At 41.1% G+C, this 25,762-nt stretch overlaps 1 protein-coding gene across 2 annotated transcripts in view; it reads right to left on the reverse strand.

Moving 5' to 3' along the window:
• Positions 1 to 443: 443 nt before the first annotated feature.
• The window catches only part of LOC148028400 (Major facilitator superfamily protein), a 34,195-nt gene continuing 8,876 nt past the window's right edge, over positions 444 to 25,762 (reverse strand). Inside the window, exons 10-14 of one of the 2 annotated variants that reach the window (XR_015692724.1) lie at positions 2,125 to 2,198; positions 1,919 to 2,007; positions 1,662 to 1,776; positions 939 to 1,576; positions 461 to 819 (exon numbers count right to left, since the gene is read on the reverse strand). Coding sequence is in view for 1 of the 2 variants with exons in the window: in XM_087690214.1 (XP_087546340.1) it covers positions 1,394 to 1,576; positions 1,662 to 1,776; positions 1,919 to 2,007; positions 2,125 to 2,198 (461 nt within the window). In the remaining variant the exon portion in view is untranslated. Of the gene's footprint in view, positions 1,577 to 1,661; positions 1,777 to 1,918; positions 2,008 to 2,124; positions 2,199 to 25,762 lie in introns of both variants that reach the window. The other variant, XM_087690214.1, reaches the window with a different exon arrangement.

Raw genomic sequence — 25,762 nt, forward strand, 5'->3', positions numbered from 1 at the left:
ATAGTCAATGGTATGTCAAGATGTGGACCTAAAAATGGCACATCTGGAACTGTGTGACAAATGTGCATCCATGTATACTAGCAAAATGCTACATACATATTCATCCATGGCTGCACTTCCAAATTTGCCATAGTAAAGAGAAACTAAAACCATGTAATAGATGTTCATCTATGTATACCGGTCAAGTGATGCTACATACACATTCCTCTCTTGCTGCCCTTCTAGATTTGCCACAATAAAGAGAGAAGACTTGTTTTACACGAGAAGCTCAAAGATGAAAGAGCACATAAGTATTATAGCAAGCCAAAAATATTACATACCCTCATTGGTCCTTTTCAACATTAAATAGTGTATCGAAGTACAGATCTGAAAATGGCACATCTAGAACTATATAGAGAAGTACATCCATAGATACTAGCCGAGTACTACATACTTAGCTTGGTTACACACTAAATGGCGGATGCCCACTTTGCATGTATTAACCAATCAAAATACTTCAAGGGTTGAGCACCCGCAATCCTTAACACATTGGAGAGGACACCACCTATTGTTTACCTATTAAATAGATGAACTCCCTGCCCACATTTGGACAGGAGTTTCCCACGCCCAATTTGTAAAGTGATAGACAAGGATGCACTTTTATATTTGCAACCAATCAAAAAATTTATCAATATAATAGTTTTCACTTTTTTGCAAAATGTGTCATTTTGCTGTGTAAAGGCTTTGTGCTCATGTTTGTGGCCAGTTTCAAAAATTGCACACCCACACTCTGAGTGGACGTCCATCATTTGGTGTGTAACCAGCCTTATTCCTCTATTGCTGCAATTCCAAATTTGCCACATTAAAGAGACGAGATTTTCTTCACATGAGTAGAAGCTCCAAGATTGAAAGATAAAGTACACAAAGGTGTATTTGCAAGCCCTGATAAGGAATGTCACCTTTGCATGAAGGTAGATTCCCCTCTTCCGCATCTGACATATAATCATAGCTGTCAACCATTTTGATTAATAGAGACTTATTTTCTGAAATTCATAGTTACCAAGAAACCCATTTCCTTAGGTTAGGAAACTCGTTTCATACCCAGGCATTTCATAATGTTTGCTGTACAAAGATAGTTTTAGGACTACCTTTAATGCCTCAAAGCAACACTTCGATTCTTACATGGACACAAAATGTTTGTTTAGCCTGTACAATTTTTCACACCTCGGCCACCCTTTTTAAGGATACTTTCATTGGTGTGACAAGAAATTGACAGAACAATCTCGTTCACATTAGTGTCCATAGCTTTCCACTTTCCTGCAAATGTGTCAAAATCTCTTCTATAGCTTTCAGGTTTTACTATCCTCAAAATATCAGATTATACAAATTATTCTCAGAAAACTATGACCTAAACCTACTTCTGAGACAAGAGAGCAGTTTCAATTTCCTCCAAAGACTTCCCCTTTGTCTCTGCCACATTCTTTCTGACGAAAAAGACTGCAGTGAGGCACACAAAGGAAAAGAAAGTATATAGTCCTGATGCTCCTAGTTTCTGTAGCAGTTCAAGGAACATCAAACCCACAAGGCAGTTTGCAATCTGTGGACAACGAAACACTAACTCATCACACTTCTATGTCATTTTTAAATCAGTACATCAGGGTCTCAGCAAGTGTAAATCATACCCAATGCACACACATGCTGACAGCCATTGCTTTTGCTCTTATTCTGTTTGGAAATATCTCTGGCAAGAGCAGAGCTGGTACAGGTCCTACTCCAAGTGCGAATGAAAAAACATACCTGCAAAGAGATTGATTGTAAGACTGAACTGTGATGATTGTGACATTGTGACAGAGAGGATTCACACCCCCCCCCAAAAAAAAAAACCCAAAAAAGCAAGAGGAACAGAAAAAAGGACAAGATACTTAAGATGGATAAGTACATGAGCGTCCCAATTACAGAAATGCTTCCTTGCAACGAAGCGAGAGAAGGGAACATGGCAGCAGTAGCTTGAAGAGACATTGCAAGACACTGCACAAAATTGCACCCAACTCCGGAGTTAAATCAGTGAGTATCGACATGTGATGCCGCTGACTAAATGTTGCATAAGAAAAAGGCATATTAAAAGTCAAGTGTCAAATCACACACCATGCCTGAAAAGCTCCAGACAAGAAGATTGCGTCTGCCCTGACGATCCATCAAATATGCTGCCAAGCAGGAAGCTGCACAGAGAGGAAAAACAGATAAACATCACTGATTACAAAAATTAGAAAAGACACCATGTACAATAGCTTAGAGATAATGAAAGAAACATATCAACCTCAAAACATTGTTGAAACAAAATTTGAGCATTCCTTTTCATCTTGCCAGGAGAAGAATCTGCTGCCTGCTTTATGTCTCTCTCATCATCACCTTTATTCTTCAATTTTTGATGTGAGGGGTAATGGCCTTGTGATCAAGAAGTATGTGTATGTGAGGGGTAAAGGCCTTGTGGTCAAGAAGTATCACACTTACAGACATTCTTTCACCTCCTTATGGAAGATATGATGAATCTTATCTTGCATTTTTTTGCTTGTTTCTGTGACGCTTTCCAGTGGTCTTTAACTTGATATGCACAACACAAACATGCACATGTGCATGCGTGCACACACAAAGGGTGTACGAGGGTGTATAATTGCTCCTCTTCTACTTTTGTTAGAGTGCTCATAGGGTAAAAGGCCCTATCTCATAGAAGCAACCAAACAACATCATGTCTTTGATTAAAGGGCAGCATGTAGGCAAAAAGACAGAGAGCACTCCCAAGAGACATTCGAATGTCACACCACTCCTTTTTTCAAGGTTATTTGCCAAATAGATCATTTTAGCTATTAGGTGTTCTGAAATACTGCATGCACCTAAAGCATATCCTCTTACAGGCGTATGGTGACCAAAACATGACACTATAAATGTTAAACTAAAAGATAAGTGCCAGTGCAACATCTTTAAGTAGCACAAAAACAAAAACAAGGACACACCTTGCCCTCCAGTCAATATTCTTGCTTGATTTTACAATTACTTGTCTGTGCCAAAGGCACTTGTTTCTGCAGCACTCTGAAAGTCCCCCCCTTAAGAGACCTTCAATGACGAGTCTAATGGGAAGCCTGGCCCAGTGCAGGGGGTAAACAGGATTCCACACTCACCTGAGAGGAGTACCAGTTGTACATTGGAATGAAGGCATGAACAAGTGCAGAAAACACTAGATTTTATTACAAGAATATACCCTCAGAGACCTGCTCAAGCTCAGCTAAGGTCAAGCAGTCTTCTCAATGTTTGGATTGTGCTGCTTGAGACATTCTTGATAACCCCTAGAGAAGTCTTCTGAAGTGTTTGGCTGGTCTTTTCACTTTGTGATACACAGCTCAGCTTTAGAGAGGGTTCATGTGCATCTGGTTGTCATGTTCTCATCACTACACTCTGATTACTGTTGCTCTTTTCTCTATGTGCTTTCGTTACTGCTTTGAACTCAAGCATCCCGTGTGAGTCTGTATTTTTGGCATACTTTTCTCCCCAAAGATCCCTAGTCTTTCTCCATCTCCTCTGCATCTCCTTCATCATGACTCCTCCAGCATCTCCTCCTTATCGTCAACATGCAAATATTCTTTACTCGTATATAAATGTTATGTTAGAGACTTGCTGTGTTCAGCCTTAGGTTTCTGTGAGGATGCTATCCCTTGGTGCTTCCAATGTTTACTCATATATAAATGTTATGTTAGAGACTTGCTATGTTCAGCTTCACGTTTCTGTGAGGATGCTATCTCTTGGTGCTTCAGATGTTCCAGTTTCAGAGAAGGGTGACATACAGCCAAAGAAGTAGACTCGGTACTATTATTGTGGCAAGAAGGGACATCTCCGGAGGGACTGCAGGATATTAGCAACTTTACGACAAGAGCAAGAGCGAACAGTAACGAAGGGTGATGATTCTCTCGATGAGTCTTTTTCATCTCTGGGTCCAAGTTTAGACTCTAGCTATGTGGCCTTGACGATGGTTGTAGGGGCCTCCCTTCTAAGTTGCTAGTCCAGGTGATGCATGACATCCCTCACAACTCTCCAGTGCCAAAGAGAGAGAGTCTAAGAGGGTGGTGAAGTGGGGCAGTTGTGCCTCATCTATACAAGTATATAGGTGCACATGATCCAAAGAGGGATGTTCTTGACGCACTAATCAAAGTCAAGCAGGTTCAAATCCTAGAGCTGGGATTGATATCCAAGTTCATGATGAGCTGTTTGACACAGCGGGATTGGCTCCTAGTCTAGTGCTCACATGAGAGGACACTTTGGCAGTCTGGCCAAAGGTGAGAAATCCATGGTCACATATGTTCAGAGGGATTTTTGACAGGATAGGCTTGTATGCTACTACGAGACATTGTTGATAGACATTGAGAGCTGCTATGATTCTTCTCTATTTTCAAGAGCTCATACGATCAACATTGACATCAGATTCTCTCCAAGACATCTTGGTGTTGGGCTGGCCACTCCCTACCTAGATATCCATGGTTCTCTTTTGGAGGTTATTGTTGTATGGACTATGATGGGTTCTCATCATTGTATCATTCTATTGTACCAAATCACCCATGCTCTCAGAGAGGGTGTTAGCAAATATGCCAATTCATGTGTGAGTTTGTGCATGCCACAGAGGGCTAGGCACATTCTAGATATTTTAGGCACTTTATATTTGTCATTTTCACGGTATTAGGGCATTTATTGTTGGCCAACCAACATTTATTGCTGGCCGACCTGACATCATTTATGGCTTAGATTTGGCCTATATATTCTGGCCACTCCCTCCTCCACATTGTGTCATTCACCTCCTTTAAGATCTGGTGGAGAGAGGGAGCTGATGCTAGTGCCTTGACAGCCAGTGACTCACGTTGGATTTGTACTACCCCATATCTTGGTATATGGATTCCATTTCCTAAGTATCTCCTTGCTTTTGAGTTCTTTGTCCAATATTCTTTTCTTTTGCAGTGTTTCTCTTTTCCTTTGTCTCTTTTGCTCAATGGTCTATTACAACAGTTTCCACACTTCCATCACTGCATATCCACTTGTGACAAGGCCACAAGGCCATGATGATCCTCACATTATAAGTTCACTTTCATCTCAAATAGGCCAATATGGGACGCTGCTAGCAAAAGCACTGAACATGGAAGGCACATGTTGCAGATGGTGGGTACAACAAGAGGTGGTTCTAATCTAATACTTATATTTGGGATACTGTAAAGAGTTTCAATACTTATACTCATGGTGCAACAAATCTTCACCTTTCTTCATTTCATCATTAGCCATTCATTTTAGACTTGTGGCTCAATAAGTTTGCGCATTGATAGCTAGTCCCTCACCTTCCAAACCAAGGTAGTCCCTCACATGTGCGTCCACCTTGTCTTTTACAAAGTCCCCACTTGTAAATAGAGTTCATTGCCTTCAAGACGAACCCTTACAAACCTTTTTCCTACTCTAAAATGTTATTGTTCGCTCATGATTTCATGTGTCTTCAAGCATGTAACGTGTAGGGTGACTCATGCTACGGCCATATGTTGAGACTTGTGGGGATTCCACTAACACAACTCAAGAAGCCCCCATGGAGTGTGTGAAGAAGTGTGGGAGTGACCCATATGAATACATGTTAGGCCTTGGCTCTCATGGCGGTTACTCAACAAGGATTCTGAGGACTAGTGCATCTCCCTCCCTCCCTCCAGCTCTCCATTCTCACTATTCAACGCCATCATTTCTTCTTACTACCATGTCTTCTCACAATGCAGTGTACACCTGCGCTTGAGGGCCCCATCACGAGTCGCCCTCAACACATGGAAGTTATTCAATTGACTTTTCTTGATCCCAAACACATGCATAGGCATCGTCCCTGAAGAATCTCCTTTCCTTGTGTCCAATCTAGATTTGTTTCTTGTGGGGACTCTCCAAGCTGACCTTAACAACAACTCTCTAAACTTTGCAATCCCCATTTTTTTCTTGGCTTGTGGCCATGGGATGCTACATCTTCACTTCTATCTAGATCCCTCCAAGGCAAAAAGAAGAAATGTAAAGAATGGCACCAACTCATGATTGGCCAAGTGGACGACCTAAATTGATTTTTATCAGTTCAATTACGTGCAAAGCATTGGGCTAATATAAATCATGCTCCAAGAGAAGACGTACACTTGGTGATAGGAGTTACATCCAAAGCTCAAACCATGGGCTGAGTTTCAATCCATTTTTCAAAAGTGTTTCAAAACACCAGCTATCAAATTGAAAACATTCGCAAGTTATTTGGGCTTGGCTTACTCAAGGAGTCCTTGGATGCATACTCATAGGAGTTCAAGGACCTTCACAAGATAAAGGTCTTGGACCATCCCTAGGTACTTCTCTATATGTGTTACATCTTCAAGTTGCTATCGGAGAGGTACTACGAAACCCTCTTCATTATTTAGAGGGTGTCTATAAGTTTGCCAAAACTATGATAATACTTTGGTAGCAAGTAAAGGCGCCCTACCGATGGCAATTTCCATGCTATCATTTGCATTTGCTTAATCTTGTATATCCATTTTGCATCCAATGATATTCTTGTTCTGCATGCAAGTCTATAACTATCCATAGGCCTTGTTCAAAGGCATCATCTCCTCATTTATGGCATCTATCCACAATATATCATTGTCTGCAGGCAAGTCCATAATTGATCATAAGATAAAGACACTATTCGATCGCCATCCCATCACTTGGCAACCTTATAGGTTCAACCAAAAAGAGGAGGCTAAGATAGCTAGGCAATCACACAACTATTTTACTAAAGGACTTTACCGAGCCAAGTAAATCCCCATGGAGCACATCTATCCTTCTTACTAAAAAAGATGGCACAATGTGCTTTTATGTGGACTATAAAGGCCTTAAGTGACCATCAAGAACAAATACCCATCACTTAGGATGGATGATCTTATCATCGACTCTCCTATGAAATGCTTCATCAAGGTTGATCTAAGATCAAGATACAATCATATATAAACGGCTCTTGAGAATGTCCCAAAAACTGCTTTTCACAAGTATTTTGCCCTATCTTTTGGGTTGGCCATCGCTCCACACGTTGAACACATGCGGAGCACCTTACGTCACTCAAGATGAGAGTGGTTATTTGCAGAACTATAAAGTGTGACTTTTTTGGCATGAAACTCTTGTATCTTCAACATGTCATCTCAATCGATGGCATTAGCATTGACCCCAATGTGATGAGATCCACATCTTATGTGTGACACAATGGGATGCCTATGTATCGCCTTTGCACGCAATTGCGTTCATGTTTGACCCTGAGACAAAATCACAAGAAGGCTAGCAATGGCCAAAGGCACATCTTGGAGCACATGATACTTCATGTTTTAAACATGCTTAGTAAGGGACCAACCACAATCTACAAGACTTTCCATAGCTCATTTAATCGTGGTGATATACAATTGAACCACAAGAAAAGGAAAAAGAGGGAGGAAAATAAAGGGGGGGGGGGGGGGGCGTGCGCCAGGGCCAGGGCGGCGAAGCTTTGTGTTGGGAGGGTTGTGCATGTAATAGCCCTAAGCTTTAGCCATTAGCAAATTAGCATTAAAGTTGTTAGCACCTCTTACTTGGAAACTTAAATGCGTCTCTTATTTGAGGAGCAACCTTCACATGTAGAAGGCCAATGCTTGTCTTCAACCATGTAAATTTGCATATGCTTTGCAAGAGTGCGACTACGCAGATTCATCCCTTGAAGATGGAGCAAGACAAGGAGCATACACAAGGGTATGCCCATGAGCTTAGGAGGCAATTGAGGAGGCAGTAGTGGAGTAAGACAAGGAGCATACACAAGCGTATGTTCAAAAGCCTAGGAGGTAGTTGAGGAGACAATAGTTGAGCAGTGAAGAGGTGGAAGATGAGGATGCTTGATGGATATCTCGGAGGGACAACAATGATGTGGGAGACGATGATGCTATCATGGATATATTGGAGGAGTACAGCCACCCCCAATCATTATGTTGATGGTCTAACCTCGTATTTGTATCTACTGTTAGCCTTGCCACCCACCTAGGCCTTTAGTTTTCAGTTCTCACCTTGCAACATCGATCGGTCTTGATGTATCATGCATTGCCTGTTTTGTTTTGAGTTGTGCAATATGAACTTTAGAGCATGCTTTTATAGTGTTCTTGAATACTCGTGAAGAAGCTTATTGCAAAATGATTAAAAAAATCCTAACTTTGTCTATTTTTTAATCTCTTGTTTGCTCCCTGTTCTTGGAATGGGGCCTCCTATCCCAATCGCATTCCCCATTCCCCATTTCATGTGGCTATGAATCAAGAAACACAAGTTGCACTACATTAAGCAGTTGACAACGGGCAACCACTAGCAATGACTTCTCCAAGCTAGCAATAACTGTTAGAGATTGTCATTCCCTAGACAAGCATTTTCCTCAGTTAGGCTGTTTACATATGTATTTTTCCAGCCGGGCAGTCATTCAAGAGTGTTTTGGGTGTGCATAGCAGGTTTACCATCTGCAGTGCCACATCAGCAATGCCACATCAGCAGCCAGATAGGCACGATGCAGTTGGACTACCACCTGGCAGTCCAATCGGCCAGTTTGCAGTACAGTCGGCTGCATTTAATGCAGCGACCTGACTGTTTTCTGGCATTTTCAGTAGGCTATAAATAACCTGACACCAGCACACTCTCTAACACTTGCACATTTTAGGGCAAAGATCGTGCAGATTGCAGCAGACTTTGAGATGCACAGCAAGGAGACATCGTTGATGTCGAGATACGCAAACATACGGACTACGCCCGTGTACATATCTACATTCCTTTGTATTCAGCATACTTCATCCAACAGATCTTCTTGTTCTATGTGTGTGTGTGTGTTCACTACTCTCTCAATCTTGGTCCCACACTTCCACATCGCTGCACTCTTACATGGTATCAGAGCGGTGAAGATGGACTGACCGAGTGTAAAACCCTTCTGAAGAGGAGATTTCAGCACGACGCAAGGCTGCGTTTCCAGCATTTGAGGGGGAGTGCGAGGGCTTGCGCATCGGAACAAGGCTAAAGCAAGTGTGGGCGTGCAAGAAAGGAGCAAAGTTGGTGAAGTTGCTACTATATGTTGCTGTTCCAAGAGGAGGAAGGCTGAGTTTTTGGCCTTCAAGTGAAAATTTTACCCTTTCATCGGCTCCAGCGGGTGGAGGAGGAGCGGAACAAGTGAACCATAGTCCTAGCACATTGTATTTTCACAATCAAAGAGGACTGCTTTTTGTGTTTTGTGCAAGCATTGTAGGTGAAGATGTCTACTAAGGCCGAGACACAATTTCAAGCGATCATGGACTGGAAGGTGCCTGCCTTGCCGGCTCTTCCATCAAATCAAAAGCTCGATGGCGAGAACTACCGCATCTAGTGGGTCATGATGCTTGCCATTTTGGAGTCCTATGATTTGGTGAAGCTTGTTATAGTGGCTATCCATCATCCTTCTTCACAAGACGAGCCCAAACAGGTCATTTTGCCCCATTCACTCAGAAGTGGATTGTTGACAGTGGTGCCTCCTGGCACATGACTCCGTCTTCAATGGGTATTGCTCATTTGCGGCCTTTGCATGGCCAGATTCTCATTGGTGACAATTCGTCTATTACTATACAGGGACAGGGCAACGTGTATCTTATTCCAGACGGACATGGCAGTGCCCATACATCCGAAGCACTTTATGTGCCAACTTTCAGGTATCATCTTCTTTCAGTGCACAAAATTTGTGCCCTCAGCCTTTTGGTCGAATTTGATGTGGATTCTTTTCGGATTCTTGATCACGGATCGAGACATGTTCTTTCTTCAAGTTATGAGGAGAATGGAGTCTACAAGTTGTGGTCTTCTTCTACCTTGACTTCTCTTCTTCTTACCTCCTAAACTCAATCCAAGCTTTGGCATGCTCGGTTTGGCCACCTCAATTATAATTACCTTCGGAAGGCGTCTATGGAACAACTTGTTCAAGGTTTACCGGATATTGTGGTGAGCCAACAGCCTTGTGTATCCTACATCTGTGGAAAGTACACTCGCGATGTTGTTTCCACCAAGGCTTCAAGAGGGTCTTCAACACCCTTGGAGCTTGTTTCTACCGATCTTTGTGGACCGACGAGGATGAGGTCCTTGAGAGGGAGCTTGTATTTCATACTAATTGTGGATGATTACAGCAGGATGACACGGGCCTATTTCTTGAAGCTGAAGTCGAAGGCTTTCTTCAACTTTGAGAATTGGTTGCTCTTTGAGGAGAACCGATCAGGCCAAAAGCTAAAGACCTTATGATCAAATAAGGGCGAAGAAGTTGTTTCTAATGAGTTTGCTCAGTTTTGTGCAAATCGTAATATTCACTAGGAGTTTGCCAATACAAACACTCCTCAAGAGAATGGCATCTTGGAGCAAAAGAATCACAGTGTGATCGAGATGGCCCGTACCATGCTGAAGCATCGTGAGACACCTCAGTGTCTATGGGTTGAGGCTATGGCTACTGCAATTCACATTTTTTTTCATTCCCCTACTTCCACGGATGAAGCACATCCTAGTGCTAAATGGATCTTACTTGAAACAGGAGCAGCACATATTTAAAAAGAAAATCAATTGTTTAAGTTCAAAGCTTCAACTTTGTATATAGAAGATCAAGGAATTCTCACTGTAGGTGATACTCTTTCTAAAGACCAACATGTTAATCTTCTATCCCTAGTATTACACAAAATCCAAAAACAGCAACAGAGAAAAACTTATCCTTATTTGCACTTAGGGTATGTAGCTGTAGGTGTTATTCCGTTATTCTGCAGAGGTGTACCTGTCTCCTGCATGGTAGCTGTCTAGATACTAGGCATTGTGAATTAATGGATATGATCGTAGGTGTTGCAGTTTCTTCCCTTTCTTTTTTGAATTAAGACCTATCTATGTTATTGCCATGGATGACTCCTATTTGCTTTAATTATTTATGCTACATATCCGCACAATGGGTTTACACATGAAGGCCTCATCTGCCCACTTGACAATACAATATCGTATGGTGTTCCGTTGTATGCCTTTAGCTATCTCTAGAGTGGTTGAAGGGATTAATTCTTGTAAAGACAAAGGTCAGACGATAATCATGAGGTCGGATGAGAGCACCCAAAGATTTTTGCTAGATTGTGTTAATTGGTCAGACATAGAGTTACCACATGAGTGGTAACTAGACATAGCTTCACTACAAAAGAAGGAGTTGTTACCCCCTCGGATGATCAAGGTTCAGAACATTAAAGGAAAAACCTGTCATCTTTCACGAAGGATGACTCTTGACGCGTATGAAGTTCCTCTGCAGACAGTGGTAGTACCACAGCCCACACTTAAAGTTTCTCCATCACAAAAGGCAACAAGTCTCAGCCTTGTCTCCATGAATAGGTACATCATGATATATGCTTACACTGCAAGAAGTTAATTGAACGTGCCTCTTCATTAGTGGCGAATGCTACACAAGAATTTGAATATGAAACACACCAATATAAGATTGCACCATATCTAAGACCTCAAGACTCCACTTCTTGGACCGTGGAACTTCAAGCTACAAATTGGACACATTTGGCTCTTTCTAGTTTGATTGAAAATATAGATGCCTTACAACAACTCTGTGATTCTATATTGAGTTTATGTTAAAATTGTGAGAGTGCGCAACGGAAGAAGAACACGAACACAGAGGAGAGAGAGAAAGCAGGGAATGAAGGAAGAAAATCTGCACTGATTGAAATGAATGCTGAATACACTGAAATGGACTGATCAGTCCCTGCACGCAGCCCGAAGCGTCAATGAGGGCACCAGATCAAGCTGATGATGACGGCAGCTCCGAAGACGGAGGAAGATGACGGAGTCGGAGTGTGCACCTGCCAAAGAAGGAGGGAAGATGATAATACAACTGACTACCAAGTGGGAAATGGCTATAAATAGCCAAAAAACCCAAAAACTGGCCGACCTGAAATTTGAGGCCATAAATATATCCGACCAGCATTTAATGCTGATCCGACCAGCATTTAATGCTGGTAAAAATGCCAGGAATGCTCAGAAAAATCCCGGAAAGGGTGGACAATGTCCGGCAGGTAAGGCAGGCTGAAGAATGCAAAAACTGCCCCGGGAAATGCACATAAAATCCCGACTGGAGGAGAAAATGCACTGAAATGCAATAAACTGAGTGCTCTAGAATGAGCTACCTCCTCCGTCAAAACAAGTGATAGACAAGTCAGAGCTCCTAAAGTCCTCATTTGACTCAGACTGAGGCTCACAGGCAGGAGATGACAAGGCATGACAAACATGACTGCTAACACCCCCTCTCAGATCTTGGATGTGGCTGAAGGCCAAGGGAGAAACGGATCCTGGGCTGGCAAGAGGAATGCCAAGGTCAATGAAGTCCGTCGATGTAGACTGCTGCTGAAGGAGCTCCTCACGATCCTGGGAATCCCCCTCTAAAACACTAGGGGCCAGGGAATCCACAGCCGCATCACCGAGATCGTCCCCCTCTGAAAGGGATGGGGGGTACGAGGGAACCACCGGAGGAGAGGGTGGGGGATGGGAAGGAACCTGTGGAATAGGAGGTGCACAAGCGGGAACGGGTGTAGCAATAGACTGCCTTGGAGGACCCTGCATCAAAGAAGGGGAATGGAGCCTGTAAAGCCCGCTCTCCTGCCAACCTGTAGATAAGACAGCTCTTGTAAAAGAATCCTCAATAACAACGGCATGCTCGGTGAAGATCACTCGTGTGCCAAGCCTCGTAAGGCCATAAACTGAGAGGAGGGGAAGGCCCAAATCCGGAACATGTAGGGCCTGTGAAAAGAAGCTCGAAGGTCGGTCGGTAAACAAAGGCAATGTGCCAACACCACTAATAGGCATCGATAAAATGTCACCAACAGTGACTGAACCCTCTGATGGACGGAGATCCTGTAACAAATCACCTCGGGGAGTCATATGACTCGAAGCACCACTGTCCACTAACCAAGGCTGCGCAGAAGACACTGCAACCACGGAAGAAGGATCCTCCTCCAAAGCATGGATATGAAGGAACACTGACTCATGGGTAACAACTGGTATAGAGGTAGAAGAAGGCTCCGATGTAGATCCATCCTTCGCTCCCGGACGAAGGTGAGGGTACTTCTTCCAACATTTCTCCTCTGGATGTGCCCCTTTTCCACAGTGTGGGCACTTCGGTCTCTCTGAATCTGAGTCAGAGCCTGAAGAACTGTCCTTCTGCTTAGCATTTGACTTCGTCTTCTTCTTCTTCTGTCCTCCCGAACCTGCAACAAAGGCTCTAGTGGAGTCGGATCCACTAGCACTGACCTCTCTGAGTCGCTCGTCATGCTCCAAGACAAGCGGGGATAGCTCCTCCCATAGAAGTTTCTCATGGGTCCTCGATGTAAGAAGGTTGGTGTAGAAGACATCAAACCGAGGCGATGGCAGCTGAGTCAAAAGAATCATAGCCATGTCTTCAGAAGATATCGTCCGATCGAGGGATGCAAGCTCATCCCTCATATCCTGTAATCTGTTGATGTGGTCCGTCATGGAAGGACTATCATCAATAGCGAGCATCCGCAACTTCTTTTCGAGAGATATCCGGTGGGCAAACGTCTTCTATTGATAGAGAGACGCGAGCTTTCTCCACACGTCTGCTGCAATCTTCAACCTGTGAACATGAACAAGGACAGAATCCTGCAAACTCAGAAAGAGGAAAGATCTGGCTCTAGAATTAAGCCGATCCCATAAGGCTGCACGATCCATAGATGTCCCATCTGCGGGATCCACCTGAGGCCGGGGAATAGGAACAGAAACAAGCTCCCAAAGATCGAAGGAGTCCAAGATACACTCCACCTTGGAGGACCATAGAGAAAAGTTGGAGCCATCCAACCGGTCCTCTTTGGGCAGCTGAGGAAGTACGGGTACCTGTACAGGGGGTACCAAAGGCTGCATCTTCGGCCCACTGGAAGGGGATCGCCGAGATACATGAATAGAAGGGGGACGGGAAAGAGGAATAGACTCCGGACAACGGTCCTCGTGATAAAAATCACGCCTCCGTTCAGATGAGTGTCGAGACAAAAGCTCGTCATCTGAGTCATCAAAGCCCGTAAACTGATGAGAAGACATCTTCCAATCTGCAAAACACCAAAGAAAACTGTGCTGAAGCCGAAGTAGGACTAGCAGTCTGGTCACCAACCACCAAAACACAGGCTGTGATAGCCTACAAACACCTGGAGCTGCAAAACGCAAAGGTAGCTGATGAAGATCACCAGAACAGAAGCCGCCAGCACCAAAACGCAGCTTGGGAGTGGGTCGCCAGCAGGAGATGAGCCGCCAGGAGTGGAAACGATCACCAGATCAGGAAAACGCAGCCTGATGATGTGTCGCCCAGCTGAAGGAGGGGCCACTTGATGGTAAACGCAAGCAGAAGGGGTTGTTTGATGACGTGGCAGCCTTTGGAGAAGTCGTCTACAGCAAATGCAAGAAGAATGGCCACCTGGAGGGGCCGCCTGGGCAGTTGGAGATGAGGGGACAGCAGCAGAAGAGGGGTGAGGTATCTCTCCACAAGGTTAGGTCCTCCGTGCTCTCAGTCAGGCGATGACACCATGTGAGAGTGCGCAACAGAAGAAGAACACGAACACAGAGGAGGAGAGAGAGAAAGCAGGGAATGAAGGAAGAAAATCTGCACTGACTGAAATGAATGCTGAATACACTGAAATGGACTGATCAGTCCCTGCACGCAGCCCGAAGCGTTAGTGAGGGCACCAGATCAGGCTGATGATGACGGCAGCTCCGAAGACGGAGGAAGATGACGGAGTCGGAGTGTGCACCTGCCAAAGAAGGAGGGAAGATGATAATACAACTGATTGCCAAGTGGGAAATGGCTATAAATAGCCAAAAAACCCAAAAACTGGCCGACCTGAAATTTGAGGCCATAAATATGTCCGACCAGCATTTAATGCTGATCCGACCAGCATTTAATGCTGGTAAAAATGCCAGGAATGCTCAGAAAAATCTTGAAAGGGTGGACAATGTCCGGTAGGTGAGGCAGGTTGAAGAATGCAGAAACTGCCCCGGGAAATGCACATAAAATCCCAACTGGAGGAGAAAATGCACTGAAATGCAATAAACTGAGTGCTCTAGAATGAGCTACCTCCTCCGTCAAAACAAGTGATAGACAAGTTAGAGCTCCTAAAGTCCTCATCTGACTCAGACTGAGGCTCACAGGCAGGAGATGACAAGGCATGACAAACATGACTGCTAACAAAAATATTGTCAAAAATCAACTTCAAGTAAAATTTGATTCACTTGTACAAAGTTCAACAGTTTTTACTGCATCCCAACTTTTGTCTATTCAGTCTGTCAGTCGTGATGGGAATACATTTTCCAATAAAAAACTCCAAAAGAGTTGGAGTTCATATTTCTTTTCCCCTGCTTCTAGTTCCTTGAATATGCATCATGTTTCTTAGTCCAAGGGAAAAGAGAAACTTCTTGTTGATATAGAAAAAGGAACGTCTGAGCGTTTTCCTACACGTCCCTCTTCTTCTTCTTCTTCTTCTTTTACTTCTTCTTCCTTTCTTCCTGATTTAAATTAGGTTTATACACCCATCTAGGAGAAGGACGAGGATGACTACTATGATGTGGCACAAACATATTAGCTTTACCTTTAGTTTCAAAGCTGCGAGTTTCACGTTTTGGCAGATCATAAGGGTTTGCAAAGAATTCTTGTCGAATTTTGTCTTTGGCCTTTTAATCTTATGAACCTATATTTGTAGAAGTATCTGCATCGTCATCACATCAGATTCATATTTCTGCTTTCCTTTGTAAGAAGCTTTGCTAGTTGAGGTTGTTGCTCCAAGGAAAAGTTTGTCTTTTGTGCCATGTCCAGAGAAATGAGAGTACCCAAAGATTTTTGCCAGACTATGTTAATTGGTCAGACATAGAGTTACTATATGAGTAGCAACTAGACATAGCTTCACTATAAAAGAAGGAGTTGTTACCCCCTCGGATGATCAAGGTTCAGAACATTAAAGGAAAAACCTGTCATCTTCCACGAAGGATGACTCTTGACGCACATGAAGTTTCTCTGCAGACAGTGGTAGTACCACAGCCCACACTCAAAGTTTCTCCATCACAAAAGGCAACAAGTCTCAAGTTCCATACACAACCTTGTCTCCATGAACAAATACATCATGATATATGCTTACACTGCAAGAAGTTAATTGAACGTGCCTCTTCATTAGTGGCGAATGCTACACAAGAATTTGAATATGAAACACACCAATATAAGATTGCACCATATCTAAGATCTCAAGACTCCACTTCTTGGACCGTGGAACTTCAAGCTACAAATTGGACACATTTGGCTCTTTCTAGTTTGATTGAAAATATAGATGCCTTACAACAACTTTGTGATTCTATATTGAGTTTATGTGAAAATATTGTAAAAAATCAACTTCAAGTGAAATTTGGTTCACTTGTATAAAGTTCAATAGTCGCTATTACATCCCAACTTTTGTCTATTCAGTCTGCTAGTTGTGATTGGAATACATTTTCCAATAAAAGACTCCAAAAGGGTTGAAGTTCATATTTCTTTTCTCCTGCTTCTAGTTCCTTGATTATGCATCATGTTTCTCAGTCTAAGGGAAAAGAGAAACTTCTTGTTGATATAGAAGAAGGAACGTTTGAGCGTTTTCCTACACGCCCCTCTTCTTCTTCTTCTTCTTTTACTTCTTCTTCCTTTCCTCCTGATTTAAATTAGGTTTATACACTCATCTAGAAGAAGGACGAGGATGACTACTATGATGATCTCCAGGCAATCTACGATATTTATGGTCCGTCTTTACACTCTGTGCTCAAAGGAGAAACAACTGTCCAACAACCCTGTTTACTACAACCTTTTTTGTTAACTGGTGATACAGCTGAAGAATTGTCAGATTATTTAGAACTTTTATTTCTAGATTGGTCTGATAAAGATTATCAAGTTGCTTTTGACCAAGTTGATGCATCAATGATGGAATGATTTAAAAGGCAACGTAAAGCAAATAAAGTTTTGGAACAAACGCCTCTTTGCATATCATCCATGGACCAAACCAAAAGTCAAGCTCATCGGCAGTTGGATGTCAGATTAGACTCTCGTCTCATGGGAGAGAGAGTGTTGAATAACAACCACCACATCAATCTACCCAAGAACTACCAGCATGGTATTTTCGAGATCAAGCTCAATTTCAACGCGTGATACCTTACACATTGACCGCTTTTGATGAAGATGGGGATAGTGTTGTGGAGGACGATTTTGTCCCCATTAATCCTCATTGGGATGAAGCTCTTGCAGATACCTTGCTACATGTATTACTCGATGTGCATACAGAGTCTCGTGTAAGTAACTTTTTCTCTTTTGCTATTTCTACTACCAAAACCCAACCAACTGTTATAAATGCTACTTCTTCATATACTGCTAAACCCTCATACACTAATTTCTACAAAAAGATAGGTGTTCCTAAGAAAGTACGTTCTTTTCCTATATGGTAAATTGATGGAAAATCCATTGAAGAAGTGAAACTCTTGATCTATATGATGTATGCATACGTAAGGTAAAAAATCTTAGACAAACCACAAACTAGTAGGATCGATATTCTTAATGCTATGACCCATGGATTTATGGGCGGCTTAAAGCAATGGTGGATATTCATTCATCCACAAGTCAAGCTAGCTATTGCGCAGCATGCAGACCTTGTACAACTGTTTTTTGAACTACTTTTAGGAGAATTAGTAGGCAATAAATTGGATGATATCCTAGAAGCTAGAGAAGCTTTCTTCAAAGCCAAATTATGTGACCCAAAACAATACAAAGAATATTTAGTGTATGTGGGAGATTTATTATATGAAGGGCTAGGTGCCCATGACAAAAGCATAAAAGAACACTTAGTGTGTTCTCTTCCTGAACCTATACCATTCTAGTGTAAACAAAAAATGAAAGCAGAAAATAGAGACTTCACTGATAGCATAGGACAAATACTTCAAACAATTGAACAAACTATCAAGGATGTCTATCAGCAACAAAAAATGAGGCAACTCAATTAGAAGTTTCCACAGTCAGTCTGTAAAGCAGCAGGTAAATGTGATTTGGATTTTGGCTGTTCCCAGTGTTCTTGTTCTACTAATGGGACTCCCTATACAAGACAATCCAGATGGTTTTCTTCTCACCGACGACATTATTTCAATCGTAAAGACAGATTAGACCGATCAGATAACAGATATTTTCACAATCGAAGATCTTCTCATTAACATAGACATGGTAAGCATCGGTCCTCACACAGATATAATTTTCATCATACTTCTCAAAATGGTCAGTATAAAAATGAGTTAAAATACTATATTTGTGGTAGCAAGTTACACCTTGCTAATAAATGCCTAAAGAAAATGAAGCAACGAACTCAATCTATATCATTAAATGCAGCTAAGGTCAATCTCCATTACCTTAGTGATTCGTCTTCTAGTTCTATGGATTCCATATTAGAATATTCTGAGTACTCTGATTCTTCTAACACTGATTATGAAGACACTGTTTCCATTACTGAGTCTAGTGGTTCTGAGTCTTACTCTTCTGAAACTGAAGACAGTGAATCTGCTCAATCAGATTTGTTGTGGCATACTGCAGATCTTGAACACTCTCTTAGTGATAGTGAATCTTTTTTTCTTTGTGAACCGGATACAAACTATGTCATACATCCAAATACGTTTATACCTGTGAATTCTCATTCCCCTCATTTCTCTGGACATGGCAAAAAAGATAAACTTTTCCTTGGAGCAATAACCTCAACTAGTAAAGCTTCTTACAAAGGGAAGTAGAAATATGAATATGATGATGATGACGATGTAGATACTTCTACAGATATAGGTTCATAAGATTAAAAAGCCAAAGACAAAATTCGACAAGAATTCTTTGCAAATCCTTATGATCTGCCAAAACGTGAAAGTCGCAGCTTTGAAACTAAAGGTAAAGCTAATATGTTTGTGCAAAATTGGCTGAGGAGAAGTGATAGCTCAATGTATTTCAACTCAATGTGTTTTTACAATGGTTCGAGGGGTTGTACTTATAGGCAAAGAAGAAATGTTAGAGTGAGAATATCTTTTAGTATGGATTGACTCAGCAACACATTGAGATACAAAAGGCACTTGAGTGCTTACGGAATATATATACTGATTACAAACTCACTTTTGTTGGGACAAAAGATCGGCAATCGTATTGTGGATCCTAGGAATATGTTGAAAAGTAACATCTAAAGCATAAAAAAATAGGGACCAATGAAGAAGACGTTTATTCCTAATCTCATTGGTAGCCTTTTTGGTAAGGTAGCTGGGCACATGTTGTAAATCTATCCTGATAGTGAAAGGCACAAATTCAAAAAAATGACGAAAAGCTTTGATAGCTTTTATCATGGAGAGAATCTCACACTGGTGTGAAGGATAATGAGTTTGTGACTCATATTAAATGCTCGATGCATATTGGCAAATGTGTGAAGTTAATGGTGAAGTTGACATATCTTCTTCGCAAAGGCAAGCGCCCCATCCTGTGTCAGAAGCATCGGTGTAAAGGATAAGGGGGAGGCCAGTTGGCAAATGCAGAGGTGGCAAGTGCTGAATAAAATTTTTAATATTTTGTACAGCAAGAGTGTGTATAGGTTGCCATGAAAAGTTATTTTTGCGGAGTAAGGTATACAGATCTTTGATATACGGAGCTAAGTTGGGTGTAGAAGAGTTTATCCAATTTCAACAACCCAAAAATTGTTGTAACTATTTGACTGAGGTAAACTGGTCCAATATTTTTAGAATCTTTTGTAACACATGATCTTGCAGAATTATTTTGGCCTGATGAATTTCTAAGCCAAGAAATTCCATAGATGTAGTAAACATGATACATTTGGTAGGTGAAAGAACCATGCTTCTTCCACAGCTTGAGCAGATTTGTAGAGATGATGAATATGCTTTTTTACAGTTTCGGAAAACACCAAAATGTCATTAATGTAGACTAAACAAAAAGAAAATTTTGCTAGAATGGAATCTGTCCAGCCTTGGAAATAAGTTGGAGCTGTTTTAATGCCGAATGGAAGAACAATCCATTAATAGTGTCCATGGGGGACACAAAACCCTGTTTTAAACCTATCTTCTGGTTTTAGGGATAGTTGCCAAAAACTTGATTTTAAGTCAAACTTATTGAAAACCATTGCTTTTTTGATTTTGTTGATAAGCATATCTTTGAGAGGAATGGGATGTCCAGACTCCATGGCCTATCAAATATTTATTTAAGGGTTTATAGTTGATCACTATTCTTTTCTTACCCCGTTTTGGTTGCGAATGCTTGTTCATATAGAAAGCTTGACAAGCCCATGGTGAATGACTTGGCTCAGTTAATACTTTTTTAAGTAAGGTCTTTATTTCTTCCTTGCGTAAGGCTAAGTCATCTTCTTTCATCCTTGAGTGAACTGCCTTTGTTGGAATTGCATCAGGTTATAAAGGCAAAGGAATGTTGCAGAATATCTGTGCCGATGAGAAGGTCATACCTCATTTGCTTTATGAGTTGAGTCTCAATAGGTACCTTAATGCCATGTAGTTGTAGATAGGCTTGAGTAACATGTATTAAAGTCACCTTTTTGTTATTGGAGAGCTCCACGATGATAGGTGATGTAGTTTTGATATAATTAGGAGAGAATAGTTGATAAGGAGCAATAGTCAAACTAGATCCGATATCCAATAAGACATCAACATATAAGGAAAATTGCGGCATATTCCTTAAATTTACACCAATTATGGGGATTGAACCTTCGATATTGAGAGCATTGATTTTATGTATATGCTGCTTTGTTAGCCTTATCTGGTTGATAGGCTTGAGAGTACAGCTATGTACATCTGGAATTTGTAATTCTTGCATAATGGCGGTATTGCTTTGAGCTAATTCCTTCTGACTGCATAATATTCTTTTAAACACTTTGTACAACGAATGCAGTTCTTGTTGCATTGCAGTGAAAGCTTGAATCATGTTACCTTCTTTTTGGGTCAAAGTGGAAGAAGTAGAGTGCAAAGAATGGAGTAGTTGTATTGTAGTCGGGGTTGGTGGATCCGATCCAAAGAATGTGGCACAAACATATTAGCTTTATCTTTAGTTTCAAAGTTGCGAGTTTCATGTTTTGGCAGATCATAAGGATTTGCAAAGAATTCTTGTCGAATTTTGTCTTTGGTAATCTTATGAATCTATATCTGTAGAAGTATCTGCATCGTCATCATCATCAGATTCATATTTCTGCTTCCCTTTGTAAGAAGCTTTGCTAGTTGAGGTTGTTGCTCAAAGGAAAAGTTTGTCTTTTCTGCCATGCCCAGAGAAATGAGGGGAATGAGAATTCGCAGGTATAAACGTATTTGGATGTATGACATAGTTTGTATCCGGTTCACAAAGATAAAAAGATTCACTATCACTAAGAGAGCAAGGTTTAGCCTATTTATTCTCATATATGGATTTTAATATTGATCACTAATCATGGTAGGCTTCATCAAATAGAAAATATAACTTATAACAAATTTTTCCCGTGACCATATTGATATGCTAAGAGAAGCACAATTGAATGCCAAGCAAGATGGGTGTTCAAGATTTGCAGTATGCCACAACAAGTCTGATTGAGCAGATTCACTATCTTCAGTTTCAGAAGAGTAAGACTCAGAGTCACTAGACTCAGTAATAGAAACAGTCTTCATAATCAGTGTTAGAAGAATCAGAGTATTCAGAATATTCTAATATGGAATCCATAGAACTAGAAAACGAATCACTAAGGTAATGGAGATTGACCTTAGCTGCATTTACTGATGTAGATTGGGTTTGTTGCTTCATTTTCTTTAGGCATTTATTAGCAAGGTGTGACTTGCTACCGCAGATATAGTATTTTAACTCATTTTTATACTGACCATTTTGAGAAGTATGATGGGAATTATGTCTGTGTGAGGATCGATGCTTACCATGTCTATGTGAATGAGAAGATCTTCGATTGTGGAAATATTTATTGTCTGATCGGTCTAATCTGTTTTGACGGTTAAAATAATGTCGGCGGTGAGAAGAAAACCACCTGGATTATCTTGTATAGGGAGTTCCATTAGTAGAACAAGAACACTGGGAACAACCAAAATCCAAATCATATTTACTTGTTGCTTTACGGACTGACTGCGGAAACTTCTAATTGAGTTGCCTCATTTTTTGTTGTTGATAGACATCCTTGATAGTTTGTTCAATTGTCTGAAGTATTTGTGCTATGCTATCAGTGAAGTCTCTATTTTCTGCTTTCATTTTTTGTTTATACTAAAATGGTATAGATTCAGGAAGAGAACACACTAAGTGTTCTTTCATGCTTTTGTCATGGACACCTAAACCTTCATATAATAAATCTTCCATATACACTAAATATTCTTTGTATTGTTTTGGGTCACATAATTTGGCTTTAAAGAAAGCTTCTCTAGCTTCTAGGATATCATTCAATTTATTGCCTACTAATTCTCCTAAAAGTAGTTCAAAAAACAGTTGTATAGGGTTTGCATGCTGGGCAATAGCTAGCTTGACTTGTGGATGGATGGATATCCACCATTGCTTTAAGCCGCCCACAAATCCATGGGTCATAGCATTAAGAATGTCGATCCTACTGGTTTGTGGTTTGTCTGAGATTTTTTGCCCTGCGTATGTATATATCATATAGATCAAGATTTTCACTTCTTCAAGGGATTTTCCATCAATTGACCATATAGAAAAAGAACGACTTTCTTAGGAGCACTTATCTTTTTGTAGAAATTAGTGTATGAGGGTTTAGCAGTATATGAAGAAGTAGCATTTATAGGAGTTGGTTGGGTTTTGGTAGTAGAAATAACAGAAGAGGAAAAGTTACTTACACGAGTGTCTATATGCACATCGAGTAATGCATGTAGCAAGGTATCTGCGGAAGCTTCATCTCGATGAGGATTGATGGGGACAAAATCGTCCTTCACAACACTATCCCCATCTTCATCGGAAAAGGTCAATGTGTAAGCTGCCTGGCGTTGAAATTGAGCTTGATCTCGAAAATACCATGCTGGCAGTTCTTGTGCAGGTTGATGTGGTGGTTGTTATTCAATACTCTCTCCCATGAGACGAGAGTCTAATTTGGCATTCAACTTCCGATGAGCTTGACTTTTGGTTTGGTCCATGGGTGATATGTAGAGAGACATTTGTTCCATAACTTTATTTGCTTCACATTGCTTTTAAATCGTTCCATCGTTACTGCATCAACTTGATCAAAAGCAACTTGATAATCTTCATTAGACCAATCTGGAAATAAAAGTTCAAATAATCTGAGAATTCTTCAGCTGTATCACCAGTTAACAAGAAAGGATGTTGTAAACATGGTTGTTGGACAGTTGTTTCTCGTTTAAGCGTAGAGTATGAAGACAAACAATAAATATCTTGGATTATCTGGCTATCATCATAGTAGTCATCCTCCTCCTTCTCCCAGATAGATGGATGGGCCTGATTTAAATTAGGAAGAAAGGAAGAAGAAGTAGAAGAAGAAGAAGAGGGGCGTGTAGGAAAAGGCTCCGACGTTTCTTCTTCTATATCAATAGGAAGTTTCTCTTTTTCCTTAGATTGAGAAACATGATGCATATTCAAGGAACTAGAAGCAGGGGAGAAGAAATATGAACTCCAACCCTTTTGGAGTCTTTTATTGGAAAATGTATTCCAATGACGACTAGCAGACTGAATAGATAAAAGTTGGGATGCAGTAGCAGTTGTTGAACTTTGTACAGGTGAACCAAATTTCACTTGAAGTTGATTTTTGACAATTTGACATAAACTCAATATAGAATCACAGAGTTGTTGTAAGGCATCTATATTTTCAATCAAACTAGAAAGAGCCAAATGTGTCCAATTTGTAGCTTGAAGTTCAACGGTCCAAGAAGTGGAGTCTTGAGGTCTTAAATATGGTGCAATCTTATATTGGTGTGTTTTATATTCAAATTCTTGTGTAACATTCGCCACTAATGAAGAGGCACGTTCAATTAACTTCTTGCAGTGTAAGCCTATACCATGATGTACATGTTCATGGAGACAAGGTTGTGTATGGAACTTGAGACTTGTTGCCTTTTGTGATGGAGAAACTTTGAGTGTAGGCTGTGGTACTACCACTGTCTGTTGAGGAACTTTATGCGCGTCAGGAGTCATCATTTGTGGAAGATGTAAGGTCTTTCCTTTAATGTTCCGAACCTTGATCATCCGAGGGGGTAACAACTCCTTCTTTTGTAGTGAAGCTATGTCTAGTTGCCACTCATGTGGTAACTCTATGTCTGACCAATTAACATAGTCTGGCAAAAATCTTTGGGTGCTCTCATCCGACTTCATGATTATCGTCCGACCTATCGCCAAGTGGGCAGACGAGGCCTTCATGTGTAAACCCATTGTGCGGATATGTAGCATCAATAATTCAGGCAAATAGGGGTTATCAATGGCAATAACATAATTAGGTCTTAATTCAAATAAGATTGGGCCATTTGAAAGGGGAGAAATTGCAGCACCTATGATCATATCCATTAATTCACAATGCCTAGTATCTAGGACAGCAGCCATGCAGGAGACAGGTAAACCTCTGCGAAATATCGGAATAACACCTACAGCTACATACCCTAAATGCAAATAAGGATAAGCTTTTCTCTGTTGCTTTTTTTGGATTTTGGGTAATACTAAGGATAGAAGATTAACATGCTGGTCTTCAAAAAGAGTATCACCTACAGTGAGTATTCCTTGATCTTCTATATACAGAGTTGAAGCTTTGAACTTAAACAATTGATTTTCTCCATAAATATGTGCTGCTCCTATTTCAGGTAAGATCCATTTAGCACTAGGATGTGCTTCATCCACAATGATTGTAGAATTGGAGAGAGACTTATAGCGCTTAGACAATGTTTTGAAGGTAGAAGTGAAAACATTCCCACTAGCCTGAGAAGAAGCCATTGGATTTACTGGACTGGGAAGGACTATGCTCACAAATGGCATACACACCATAGAAGCCTTAAATCGAGCAAACCTGATAATGTCACTTACAACCTGGCTTATCGTTGGCCAGAAAGGGTCGTAAAATGGGCTTTGATACCAAACAACATAGAGAGTGTCTCGGAAACGCGCAGTCTCAAGGAGACAAGTAAAGAGATAGTGGACAGACTAAGCGCACATAGAGAATAGAGGGCAAGATTGGCCGAGGGACTGCAATGAAAGAAGAGAATGGAAGAAGAAAATCTGCACTAGACTCCGATAGAATGCTGAATACAAAGCAAACTGATCAGTCCCTGCATGCAGCCCAAAGGATTAGTGAGGGCATTGGATCAGGTGGACAATGAAAGGAAGAACTGGATGTTGGAGGAGAGACACCGAATGTTGGAGTGTGCTGAATCGGGAAAAGAATCATGTGACTAGCCATTGGAGATCAGCTATGAATGGTTGAACATGCCAAAAACAGGTCGATTGCATGAATTTGGGCCTAAAAATGCTGGATGACCTGATCAACAGCAATAAAATAATCAAGAAATACTTGTTGCCAACTGGAAACGCTGATCGCCCCATTTGCCAAAGTAAACGTTGGCTTAAGTCACTGAAAAAGAAATGCATTGAGCAGGAAAATAACCTTAGATAGGGTGAACACACTAAACTGACTGAAAAACAAACACACATATGTGCATGCTCTAGAAAGAGTTGCCTCCT

The sequence above is a fragment of the Lygodium microphyllum genome, chromosome 12, assembly GCF_053477565.2.
Source record: "Lygodium microphyllum isolate KBCC chromosome 12, Lygodium_microphyllum_v1.1.10, whole genome shotgun sequence".
NCBI classification, from domain to species: Eukaryota; Viridiplantae; Streptophyta; class Polypodiopsida; order Schizaeales; family Lygodiaceae; genus Lygodium; species Lygodium microphyllum.